Source organism: Crocuta crocuta, unplaced genomic scaffold (genome assembly GCF_008692635.1).
Source record: "Crocuta crocuta isolate KB4526 unplaced genomic scaffold, BGI_CrCroc_1.0 scaffold139, whole genome shotgun sequence".
Lineage (NCBI taxonomy): Eukaryota > Metazoa > Chordata > Mammalia > Carnivora > Hyaenidae > Crocuta > Crocuta crocuta.
Genome location: NW_027533258.1, coordinates 8972596 through 8984440, shown reverse-complemented (window position 1 = coordinate 8984440; position 11845 = coordinate 8972596). Strand labels below are relative to the sequence as shown.

The window sequence follows — 11845 nt, the reverse complement described above, 5'->3', positions numbered from 1 at the left end:
CCCTCTCTCGCTGACCCTCCCCTGCTCACGCTCTCTCTCTCTCAGAAATAAAGAAAACATTAAATAAATAAATAAATAAATAAATAACCGTTTGCTCTTCAAAAGCCATTGTTCAGAGAATGAAACGACAAGCCACAGACTGGGAGAAAGTATTTGTCGAATGTGTATCTGATGAAAGACCAGTCTCCAGAATATACAAAGAGATCTTAAAATTCAACAATAAGAAAACAAAAAACCCAGTTTAAAAAATGGGCAAAAGATCTGAAGGGACACCTCACCAAAGAAGATATTCACACGACAAACACAGGAAAAGATGCTCAGTGTCACCGTCATTAGGGAACTGCAAATAAAGCCACAATGAGATACTACTACACACCCATTAGGGGGGATAAAATCCAAAACCGTGACACCACCAAATGCTGGTGAGGATGTGGAGCCACGGGGACCCTCATACATTTGTCAAGAACGAAAAAAGTGCACAGGCCACTTTGGAAGAGCTTGGCTTTTTATCTTTTTAGGTTTATTTGAGAGAGAGGAGGTGTGAGCAGGGGAGGGGCAGACAGAGAGGGAGAGACACAGAATCCCAGGCAGGCTCCGCACTGTCAGTGTAGAGCCCGATGTGGGGCTTGAGCCCACGAATGGGGAGATCATGACCTGACCCGAAGTTGGATGCCTAACTGGCTGAGCCACCAAGGTGTCTCTTAAAAAAAAAAAACCCCAAACCACTAAACTAAATATACTTATACCATATGATCGAGCAATTGTGCTCCTTGGTATTTACTCAAAGGACCTGAAAACGTATGTCCACACAAAAACCAGCACGTGAATGTTTATAGCAGCTTTATTCATAATTGCCCAAAATTGGCATCAATCAAGATGTCTGTGGGTAAAGAAACGAACCCGGGTACATCAACAAAATGGAATATTATTCAGCAACAGAAGGCAATGAGCTGTGAAATCATGAAAAGACAAGGAAGAATCTTAAATACATATTGCTAAGTGAGTGAAACCAATCTGGAAAGGCTAGTTACTGTACAGTTCCAACTATATGATATTCTGAAATATGTATGAGGTATGGTGGTAGCAAAAAAAAAAATACTTGGTTGCCAGTCTAATTAAGAAAAGAATGGTTTTGGGACACCTCGGTGGCTCAGTTGGTTAAGCGTCCGACTCTTGGGTTCAGTTCAGGTCATGATCTGATGGTTTTTTGAGTTTGAGTCCCATGTAGGGCTCTGTGCTGGCAGCCGCTGCCTGCTTAGGATTCTCTCTCTCCCTCCTTCTGTGCCCCTCCCTTTCTCGTGCTGTCTCTGTCTCTCTCAAAACAAACAAAGTTAAAAATATATATGGATAAAAAAGAATGGCTTCAATTTCTTTCATGTGTATTTTCCTACCTGGGAAATCCATTTCTTTCACAAATGATATTTCTGAGACACTTCTCCATCTTATCCAAATTGCCAAATTTATTGGTCAATTTATAATATCCTTTCATTATATTTTTAGTGTGCATAGGATCTGTAGAGATGCCCTCTTATTCACACATGATATTGATACTTTGTTCACTAGAGCCTTATCCACTAGTACATTGCTTTTCTAATTCGTAGGTTTCTGCTTTTACACGTCCTTCCTTCTACTTTCTTTAGGATTTATACCTTTATTTCTCTGTCTTTTTGAGATGAAGATACTCTCTTTGGTTTCAATCATTTGAAATTTGATACTCTACCTGTACTTGAAATAATATGAATTCTGTTGCTAGGCAGTATTCTATTTCAATAAGATCAAATGTGTTAATTGTGTTGTCCAGATCCTCTATATCTCTATTATTTCTTGTCTGTTTGTTGTTAAGATACTGAGAGAGGTGTAATAAAATCCTTCGTTATGCTTATGGAGACATTAATTCTGTCCATTTTTGCTTTACAGTTTAAATTGATGTTATTGCATGCATACAGATTTATGATCATGGTAAATTTCTGTTGTATCGACTTTTTGATCTTTATAAAATGTTCCTCTTTAATATTTTTAAAAAATCCTTCTTGCCTTAAAATCTTTGTCTGATATTAGTATAACAGCACCCTTTTGATCCTTTTGCTTTCAGACTTTGTGTTTATATACTTAACATGTGTCTCTTGTGAACAGCATATAATTTAAAAAAAAAACATTGAACAAGTCTAAATTGAATTTTTTCCCAGTATTTTAAAGATGTTGTTTCATTGTCTTCTGGCTTCCACTGTTTCTTTTGAGAAGGGAGCTGCTTGTTGATCCTTTGAAGATAAAGGGTATTTTTTTTCCCTTTGGTTGTCTTTAGGATTCTCACATTACCTTTTTCTTCCCCAGGAGTCTTACAATGAGGTGTATGTGTGTCTATGTGGGGTTTTTTTGTTTTTGTTTTTTGAAAACTAAACTCCAGGGGCACCTGGGTGGCTCAGTTGGTTAAGCAACCGACTTCGGCTCAGGTCATAATCTCACAAATTCATGGGTTCAAGCCCCGCGTCAGGCTCTGCCCTGACAGCAAGGAACCTGCTTGGGATTTTCTCTCTCCTTGTCCCTCTGCCTCTCCCCCCTCACATTTTCCTCCCTCTCTCTCAAAATGTATAAATAAACTTAAAAGAATTAAAAGCTAATCTTCAGACTTTATAGGGATGTCACCAGCTCTTCCAATAACACCCTTTTTCTGTTTCGGGGTCCAATCCAGGGCACCACATTGCATTTCGTTTTCAGGTTCCCTGTCTCCTTCTCTAGGAGTTTCAAAGTCCTACTTTGTTTTCGTGACCTCCTGGAAGAGTGCTAGTCAGACTAGCCTATAGAAGAAGGCCCCACCATCTGGGTTTGTCTGGTATTTTCATGTTTAGACTGGGGCTACGGGATTGGGGAAAGAATATCAGAAGCAAAGTCCCAGCCTCCAGACTGAGTGAGATCTGCTGAGTTTATCTGAATCCCTGGGTTAATGTGTTTCATTGATTTGGGCCAATTTAATTTCGGCCGAACAGACAGCTCCCAGGCCCCTGGGGCACCCCGCCTGGATCAAGGGATCCCTGGATGTCCTGTGGATGCACGTTAGGTGTGTTAGGTGTGTTTTATTGTTCGCAACAGCTAGCTGGTGCAAGACTAGAGCATCTCACGGTTCCTTCTTCCTCCCTCCCTGGGGGTTAGGGTGCGAGCCTGATGCCTGTCTATTCCTCGCCGATAACAGGTGTCTTCCCACACCCTTTCTACCTTCACCTGCTCTTCTCTCCCTCCCCGTGAGCCAAGTCTAAGAACAGCCCCAGATCCGAAGGGCCCGCGATGAGTTCGCCTCCCTTCCTCTCGGCAGGATGACGAGGCTTCAACGGAACAGTGTGGGAGAAAACTTCAGCCCAAATATATTTTCTCCAGGGAGGAGAATTACCAAACAGCTACACGAACACTGCCCCCCACCCCAAGAATCTGATCGTTGCTGCCTGTGACGTGGCTTATGTGAATGAAGCAACTGACAGCTGACGGTTGGGCAGCAAGATAACGGCAGGTTATTGCGTCCAAGACTAACCAAGTTTTATTTGAAAATAATATTAAATTTTCTTCATTCATTCTTGGATAGGTTTATCCTGTAGTAGAACTTGTTCACGCAACAACAACAAAAACGATCAAAGGTATATGGTCGGCTGCTCTCTGGAGCCTGGAGCAGGGGCAGATGGCTGGTGGGGGGCGGGGGGGGGACCACTCTGTTCACGTCTCTCAGGCTGTATCTGGGCTGGCGTCTCAGGGGCTCCCGCAAGCCCACAGGCTCTGGAGCGGGCGAAGCGGGGAAGGGGGCAGAGGAGGGGCTCTGGGTGGGATCCAGTCCTCTTCCTCCGCGGCCCCTTTCTCCACCTCTACCGCCCGAATTCCTGGTCCTCAGCCCTGCCCTCCACCCGATTGCCCTGGCCTGAGCTTGCTTCCAGCTTCCGAACCACCTGGATCTGGAGGCTTTAACCCTTTTGGCTCTCATGTTCGGCCACCCGTCCACCCCAGCCAGGCGCGCAGCCCCTCAAAGCCACGCTCTCGATCTACCCCACTCTGGGATCTCGCCCAAGGTCATTCCTCCTTCGGAAGGTAAAACTGACCACTCCTCACCCCCTCAGTCTCGGTCCTGCCTCATGATGAATCGGAAAGGTGTGAAAGAAGAGAGAGCTTCCTTCCGGGGGTGGGTGCCAGACAGGGGGAGTCGGCGTCTGAGGGTGAGGCTGCTAATCTTTCCTGAGGCTGGCCAGGAGCCAGCCACTGGGCCAGGGGCCCGGTGGACAATTGTCCCCTCCACCCCCCCCAAGGTCTTGGCGCAGAGGAAGTGGAAGCTCAAGAACGCTAATTAACTTCCTTCTGGTCATTTAGCTAGAAGGTTAACTGAGCTGCTATCGAATCCATGGCTGTCCTGTCCCCCAAGGCTCGCAGATCCATAAGGGGCTTGCAAGTGAATGTTCCAGGTCCTGACTGGAGGCAGGTGAAGGATTAGTGCTGTTTTTCAAAAGACCCAGGGAATTTGCGTGTGTGTGTGTGTGTGTGTGTGTGTGTGTGTGTGTTAATGTGAGAAAGAGAGAGAGAGAGAGAGGTGGGGGGCAGTACTGAAAGTCTGGAAACAAATTCCTATCCTTGTTTCTCCCATCTGAACTCCAGAGTAGAGGGGACTCAACTGCAGATATAAAGGGTTCCCCAAGTCTTTGACAAAGTAAAGGGGGGTCCGGCCAAGGTCAGGAGAGGAGGCCTAAACCACACCCCAGAGCACCAGAGGCTCAGATCTTTCTAGAAAGGATCCCAGACCACCCTAGTGGCCGGGGCCTTTGGAGGTCAGCTTGTCCATCCCTCTCCAGTCTCCCAAGAGGAATCTGAGGGGCTGGGTGGCCAGCCGCTCTCTCCCCAATGCCTGTGTCTTTCCTGAACGGAGCCCCGAGGACCCAGAATCCACCAAGCCCCCACCGCCTGCAACAGAGGGCGGTTCAGTTCTCCACAGGGAGCGAGCGTGGGGCCGTGGGGAGTGGCTCCGAGGAGGCTGCCTGCCCAGGGCTTCCCAGGCCGGCTGCTGAGGGCCCCGCTAGGGCAGAGCTCCGCTGAACGTCATGATGGGCAGGCAGAGGAGCGAGCAGAGGTCGGGCGAGGCCTGGGCGTGGGGGCCCGGGAACCTCTGGGGTTGGGGGCACGGGCCGCTCTTCTCCGGCTTGTAGCAGGGCGAGACCTCACACCTGTGGGGCAGGCGCGAGTTAAGGGCAGCCCCCCTCACCCCTGCAGCTCCTTCCGGGGGCTCTAGGGGGTGGCGTAGAAGTGGGTCCCCTCCCTGGGCCCCCTTCCTACCGGACGACGCTCTGCACGATCTTCCTCTCATCCTGGTCCAGACACACGGCGAAGGAGCAGCCGCCGGAGCCGATGATCTGCACCTTGTCCACTTTGATCTGTGACGTGCTAATCTGCAAGCAAGGCCCCCATCAGCCCCGATCGCCGGCCCCCTCGAACTGCCAGCCCTCGGCAGCTCTGTCCCTGGGCCTGTCCCCAAGCCCAGCAGCAGGTCTCAGGGGCTGACGGCCTCCATCAGGCCCTTCCTCCTCCCTGGCCCCCACCCTCCCTCAGTCTGGAAGAAACAAACCCCCGCCCCCCAAACCCCGGGACAAAGCCTGCTGCCCTCCCTCGTGAGGTCCGGGGTCCGTGACAAGGAGCCTTTGCACGCAGACATGTCTTCCCACGGGGCTCCCCTTCCTCCCCTGACACCCACGGAGGGCGCACCGCAAACTGCACCCCATTCATTGGCGCATGCACACACACAGGCAGGTGCCTGCATGCGCCCCGGGCTCCCGCAGGGCGTGGCTGTGAAGAGAGGGGCGCCCTTACCTGGTTGAAGCCCTTCTTGGACTTGGGGTTCTGCCTCTTCACCACTTCGGTCAGGTTTAGCGTCAGGGCCTCCGTGCTGGAGTCTACGGGGCAGGGTGGGGGGGCTCAGGCCAGGCTCAGGACCCCTTTCCTCCCCTCCCTGCACCCTACCGTGCGCTCACCTAGCTCCTCCAGCTTCCGGCAGGCCTTGCTGAGGTTCACGGACGTGCACACCTTCTCCATGTCGCTCCAGCGGCTTCGCCCACTGATGGCCCCCTGGGAACACAGCAGAGCCAGACTCTTTCAGCGCTGGGGGGGGTGGGTGGAGGAGTGGCGAGGAAGGGGGTGCAGGGCCTGTTACCTGCTCTTCACACAGGTGGCTCCAGACCCACACATTCACCTGAGTCTGCTGGCTCGTGCACCAAGAACCGTCTGACCCCCATATAGACCTTGATGGCCCAGGAAGGAGCGTTAGGTGCCCGGCCTGGTCCATGGATCAGAGGGTGCGAGAGCTCAGAGCATCTCGAAGGGTCATGTCGATGATGGCTGAGCCCCGAGTGAAGAAGAGAGGGGCCCACGGGCCTGGGGTCCCAGACAGGGCCAGGCCGGAACCCCTCCTGAGGTCGGATTTCTCTTTCACTGGGGCGTCCGCGTTGCCAAACTCAAGTGCACGTCTCAGTCCCGGGCTTCCCTGACCTCACGGGAGGGCCTGGCTGTGCCCACTGCCGCCTGCACACTCCTGCCGCTGGCTGGGGCCTGCCCGCCCGCCATCCCACGGCGGGGGGCTCGGGGGCCTTCTCCCTGGCCCTGCGCTCTCTGCCCCGCTAGTCTCTCCGAGATGGTGGCTCCTACACACCCATCTCCCCGCCGCCCCTGAGGCCAGGCCCAGCCATGCAGCTGCGAGTTCTCGCCTCAGACTCCACCCCTCCCACCCTCACGGCCTCCCCGCACCCGACCGGGGCTGCTTCTGGTCACGGAAGACTGACAGCCAGGACTTTGGGGCTCCTGTTTTCTGGTCCGTCCCCAAGCCCTGCTGCTCGCAGAACCCACCTCCCCGAATGCAGGCCACCCACGTTTCCTCCTGGACAACCAGCCAGAGCCACCTAACAGGCCCTCCCACGTCCCCCGGGGACCCCTGCAGCCTGAGGGAGCTTCCAGACCTCAGACCCACCCAACTGGAGCCCCTTCAAAGGGTACCCACTGCTCTTGAGACAAGGACAACATTCAAGGCCCTGGGTGTTCTTGCCCTGCCAGTTCCGTTAGCCTCACCCATGCACGGTCTCTGCTCCAGTCCCTCTGGCCTCCTCAGTGCTCTGTGAGGACATGTTCCCTCCTACCCCAGGGCCTTTGCACATGCCGTTCTCGCTGCCCGGAGAGCACATCCCTCTCTTCGCAGCCTAATTAACTAACTCCTCGTTCTCCTTCCAGTACTGACTCGATGTCCCTTCTCAGGGAAGCCTTGTGTGGCCTTCCTGACCAGACTGAATGATCCTCTTAAAGGTTCTCAAGGGACCGTGAACCTCTCCTTCACCTGTTTGTCACAGCTGTACTTATACGTTGTGTGGAATCACCTAAGCAATGTCTAGTGCTCCCTCTGGACCGCAAGCACTTGGTGACTCTCGGNCCCCCGCGGCCCCCCCCCCCCCCCCCCCCGTCTGGGCCATGGTAGGTATTTCCCAAACACCCGGCACCCAGTGCTCAGACAGTAGTCCTTCCTGCCCACTTCCTTGGCTGCTTGCTGTCTCCCCTCCTCAACAGAGCTTGGCATGAGTGGGGCTAAATGAGGATCTTTTGAATGACTGAAGGAAGGAAAGGGGGTTGGGGGATCCCCATTTTGAGGTCAAGGCTCTCATGGCCTGTACCCCGGGTGTGATGCTCAGAGACCCATGCCGCCCCTCCCTCCTGCACCCCACAAATCCTGTGGTTCCCTTCTGACCCGGGTCCCAGCACGCACGCACCCCACTGGGCACCGCAGCCCTGCAGACCTCGGGCTCTCCCTCTGGACGCCGCACCCCTGCCCCTCTCACCCTCAGCCCTGCAGCCGGGCCCTAACACTTCACGGGAGGTGCTGAGCACATCTGGGGGGATGGGTGGTGGTGGGAGAAGGAAGTCCCCTCCCTCCCCTTCCCTCCAGGGCAGCCTCCCGGCTGAAAGACTGGGGCCCAGGAACACAGGGAGCTGAGGAAGGGTCAGGAGCCCCAGCACCCGCCTCACCTTGCTGTAAATAATCTGTAGTGTTAGAGGGACGGCCTCCCGGTCACCATCGATGCCCAGGCGCTTGCTGCCAGGACCTGAGACACACAGACAGACCTTCACTCCCTCTCCTTTCAGGGGGCCCCTCACAGACCCGGGGGCCCCATCTTCCGGCCCGTCTCCCCTCCTCCTTTTCCCATCCCCCTCCCTGCACCGGCTCAGAAGCACCCACCCGAAGCCTTGATGGCCCGTGTGGCAGCAGAGTGACCCAGCTCCAAGGAGTGAATGAAGATCTCGGTCATCTTCTCCCCGGTGATGAAGGTCAGCTGCGGAGAGGAGCGGCATCAGCGGGCCCCGCCCCCTCCGGCGGCAAGGGCAAGGGCAAGGGCAAGGGGGCGGGGCTGGCCGCGAGGGGCGGGGCTCACCTCCGTCTGGTACACCTGCAGCAGCACCGGCCGGGCGGCGAAGCGGCAGTAATAGAGCAGCATGTCCGCCAGGATGGGCAGCCGCCCGGAGGAGCCGTCCAGGGGCCGGGGCTCGGCCTTCAGGGACTGCTGAGGGCAGGGGGCGCGCGAGGGGGCAGCGTGAGAGGGAGAGGGACACGCAGAGCCAGGGAAGTGGAGGGTGAGATGGGGGCCGGACACGGAATGGTAGGGGCACCCGCAGCCCAGCCTCGCTACACTCGGGTCACCGGTGAGGGCCCTGCTGGGCTGGACAAGGCCGGGGGTGAAGCCTGACTACGGTCCCCTGGGCCCTTCTGGGGACCCTCCCTGTCGCTGCCCTCCATTCGGGCTCAGGCTTGCTTCCCATTGTCCACCTTGACCGCTGAAGTCCAAGGCCTTTCTGGTCCTCCCTGGAGCCTCCAGGCTGGATGCCCGAAAACCAGGGTGACTCCAGCAGGTGCCCCCCCCAACCCCCGCCCTGCGGGGGCCCCTACCTGGCACAGGACCTCCGGCGGCAGGTGCATGAGGCCCAGCACGTTGCGCTCATACCAGGGGTCCAGCATGCCGAGGTAGTGGGAGATATCAGTGGTGCTCTCCAGCTCCTGGGGGGCGGGGCGCCGTCAGTCCGCAGCCCCGGGGGGCCTGCGCCCCAGCCCTGCGCACCCCCCCTCCGGGCCTCTGCGACGCCCCCTCCCCGCCTGCCCTGAGAGAAGTCTAATAGCTTTTAGTCCACATCACGCTCCGAAGGGCCGCCCCCAAGGGCAGGGGAGGGGCCCCCCGAGGGCAGGGGAGGGACCCCCGAGGGCAGGGGAGGGGCCCCTCCTGGGAGCGAGGCTCTTGCAGGAGATGCCCCCGGAGGCACAGGTGATGCAGGGCGCCCACTCTGCGACCTCCCCCCACGGGGCGGGGACGTACTACGGGGCTGGGTTGCCTGGGGGAGTCCGTGGGGAGTTGGGGCGTCTGGCTTGCAGGGGTGGGGCAGGCGCCGGAGCCTCGCTTCACAGGCACGTAGAAGAACTGAAGCTTGAACACCCGTGTGAGGAGGGGGCGGTTGTTCTCCAGCCGCCTGGTGCAGGAAGAAGGCCGTAAGAAGAGTCCCTCTCGGGGACCCTAAGGCCGCAGCCCCGGGTGCCCCCACCGGCGCCCGCACCGCGCCCCGGGCCTCACCGCAGGTTGCTGTAGGCCCGAGCCACCTTCCCGGAGATCCGATCGGAGCCGAAGACCACGACGCGGAGCGTGGACGCCTTGGGGTCCTCATCCCCACTCAGGAAGGGGCGCCGGCGCTGGGGGCGCGAGGCGGGGGCCAGNCAGGCGCCCCGGGAGTCCCTGCGCAGCACCAGCTGGCTCGTGCTCTTGAACAGTTTATAGATCCTGGTGAACTTCTGCCCGGGCCTGCGGTGCGCCCTGCGCCCCTGGCTGCCGGGCCTCCCGGGCCCCTCGGGGGAGGGACTCTCCTCACTGTCCTCCACGTAGCCGCTGTCCACGCCGTCCGAGAGCCCGGACACGAAGGAGGTCAGCAGCTGGCGGGACAGCGTGGGCCCCGAGGCCTGGGACGAGGCGAGGGACAGCGTGGAGTCGTGGAAGACGGTGGAGCTGGTGGAGAGCAGGGAGTCCCTCTGGGCGCAATGCTCTTCCGTTTCCAAGTCCTCCTCCTCCTCATCTTCCTCCTCCTCCTCTTCCTCATCGTCCCCCAGGATCCCTGGTTGGAGCAGCTCCTGTTCCTTGAGCAGAATTTCCTGCAGGATGTCTGAAGGGGAGGCACCGTCTGGGTGTCGGGGCCGGGAGGAGGGTGAAGGCAGCCCAGGGCTCCGGCACTGCCCCCTGCTCTGTTCGGGGCGGAGCTGGTGGGAGGCAGGTGCACAGAGCCGGGACCCCGGAGGAAGCGCCTCCCTGGGAGGTTTGGGGGCGGGGCGGGCACCGCTCACCGAAACTGTCCTGATTCCAATTGTAGCTGTGACACCTGGCGACCGGGATGGGGATGGTGCAGAGTCTGCCGGGCTTGGCCGTGTCTGCAAGAGCAGGCGACAGGCGGGGAGGGCTGGAGGGGGCTTGGAGGAGGCGCCAGCGCAGGCCACGCGAGACCCAGTGGGAAGCTGGGGGAGGAGCTTCCCTTTCAAGCACCCAGGAAGATGCCAGGCCTTTTTACATGTGTGAACGCGGCCAAGGCTGCCTCCCCGGACAGGACCCGAGCGGGAGCACAGGGCACTGTCTCATCAGGCGTTGGTACGGAAGACCACAGCCCTTCTGGAACAGAGCTGTGGAAAGGATGTTTTCCAGGCTCCTTGGGGGCAAGGTGTGGCCTCCGCAAGCATGCGCTGAGGACTGGATCTGGGAGCACCTTCTGCATGATCTTTGCTGGGAAAACGAAGCCCCTGCCCCCAGCCAGATGCCTCTCTTAACTGGCCCCTGCCCTCAGGGCNCACCTGCTGGCTTGGGGGCCTGGAACTGGCCATGGGAAGATGCACCCCGCTCTCCCGGGAGCCTCACCTAAGACCCCAGGGAAGCCGGCTTTCTCTCCCACCGCCTGCAGCTTGGTCCGAAGCCACTGCCGGGCCTCGGCCGCGTCCCCGATGCCGGACGCCAGCTCCTGCGCCTCAGCTGTCTCCGTGAAGATGTCTTCCAGCTCGGCCAGGCTCTTGGACTGAAACCCCAGGAGCAGACGGCCTCGCTGCTGAACCACGGGCCCGCCTGCCCCCACGCCTCCAGGCCCCGGGGTCTCACGGACGGCAGTGCCCACCGGCCTCCCCCCTGCCTCCTCACCCGCCGGTGCTCACAGCTGGCCAGGGAGCCAGGCCCCCCCTCCCCCCGGGCCCCTCTGCTCAGGACACGTGCACCAGAGAAAAGCCCAGAGCCAGAGCCAATTGGTGGGGGTGCTAGTTCAGAGCTCACCGCTGTGGCCCAGAGAGGGGAAGGAGCTGTCAGGGGTCACACAGCTGACCTGTCACGGAGCTAGGACCAGTCTAAAGCTCGTTTCCAGCCTTGCATGCACCCTTGCCCAGGGCGCCAGCCACCTCTGCAGGGACCCAGTGCGACAGGTACCTCCCAGGACGGCCAGCCCCCCAGCCCCTTCCTGGCCACAGCTAGTCCAGGTGAGGGGAGGCTACAGCCCCCGGACAGAAGCCAGAGAGGGGCTCTGCTCTGATGGAAGTGATGCTGAATAAGCTCCCGGGCCCCAGGCACGTACCTGCAGCCGGCAGTGCAGACCTGGGAGGTCGCAGTGGGCCCCGAAGGTGGCCTGGAAGGCATGGAGGAGCAGCGTGGTGTAGGCGCTGTGCGGGGAGTGCCCGGGGGTGCTCAGCTTGTCCGCCACGGCGAGGAACTCGGCCTGCACCTCCACCGGGTTCAGCAGCAGCACGGTGCTGGGGGCACAGAGACGGGGCTGTGGGGGGGGGGCAGGGCCACCG

The 11845-nt window shown here is 58.1% G+C and overlaps 1 protein-coding gene across 2 annotated transcripts in view; it reads right to left on the bottom strand.

Moving 5' to 3' along the window:
• Positions 1 to 3477: 3477 nt before the first annotated feature.
• PIK3R5 (phosphoinositide-3-kinase regulatory subunit 5) overlaps positions 3478 to 11845 on the bottom strand; it is a 26357-nt gene continuing 17989 nt past the window's right edge. The window contains exons 6-18 of one of the 2 annotated variants that reach the window (XM_077746571.1): positions 11626 to 11800; positions 10929 to 11082; positions 10367 to 10450; positions 9609 to 10188; positions 9357 to 9507; positions 8936 to 9043; positions 8424 to 8552; positions 8231 to 8324; positions 8020 to 8096; positions 5988 to 6081; positions 5827 to 5909; positions 5296 to 5408; positions 3478 to 5186 (exon numbers count right to left, since the gene is read on the bottom strand). In XM_077746571.1, coding sequence (XP_077602697.1) covers positions 5039 to 5186; positions 5296 to 5408; positions 5827 to 5909; positions 5988 to 6081; positions 8020 to 8096; positions 8231 to 8324; positions 8424 to 8552; positions 8936 to 9043; positions 9357 to 9507; positions 9609 to 10188; positions 10367 to 10450; positions 10929 to 11082; positions 11626 to 11800 — 1990 coding nt within the window. In that variant the 3' untranslated portion in view covers positions 3478 to 5038. The remainder of the gene's footprint in view (positions 5187 to 5295; positions 5409 to 5826; positions 5910 to 5987; positions 6082 to 8019; positions 8097 to 8230; positions 8325 to 8423; positions 8553 to 8935; positions 9044 to 9356; positions 9508 to 9608; positions 10189 to 10366; positions 10451 to 10928; positions 11083 to 11625; positions 11801 to 11845) is intronic. The other variant, XM_077746572.1, reaches the window with a different exon arrangement.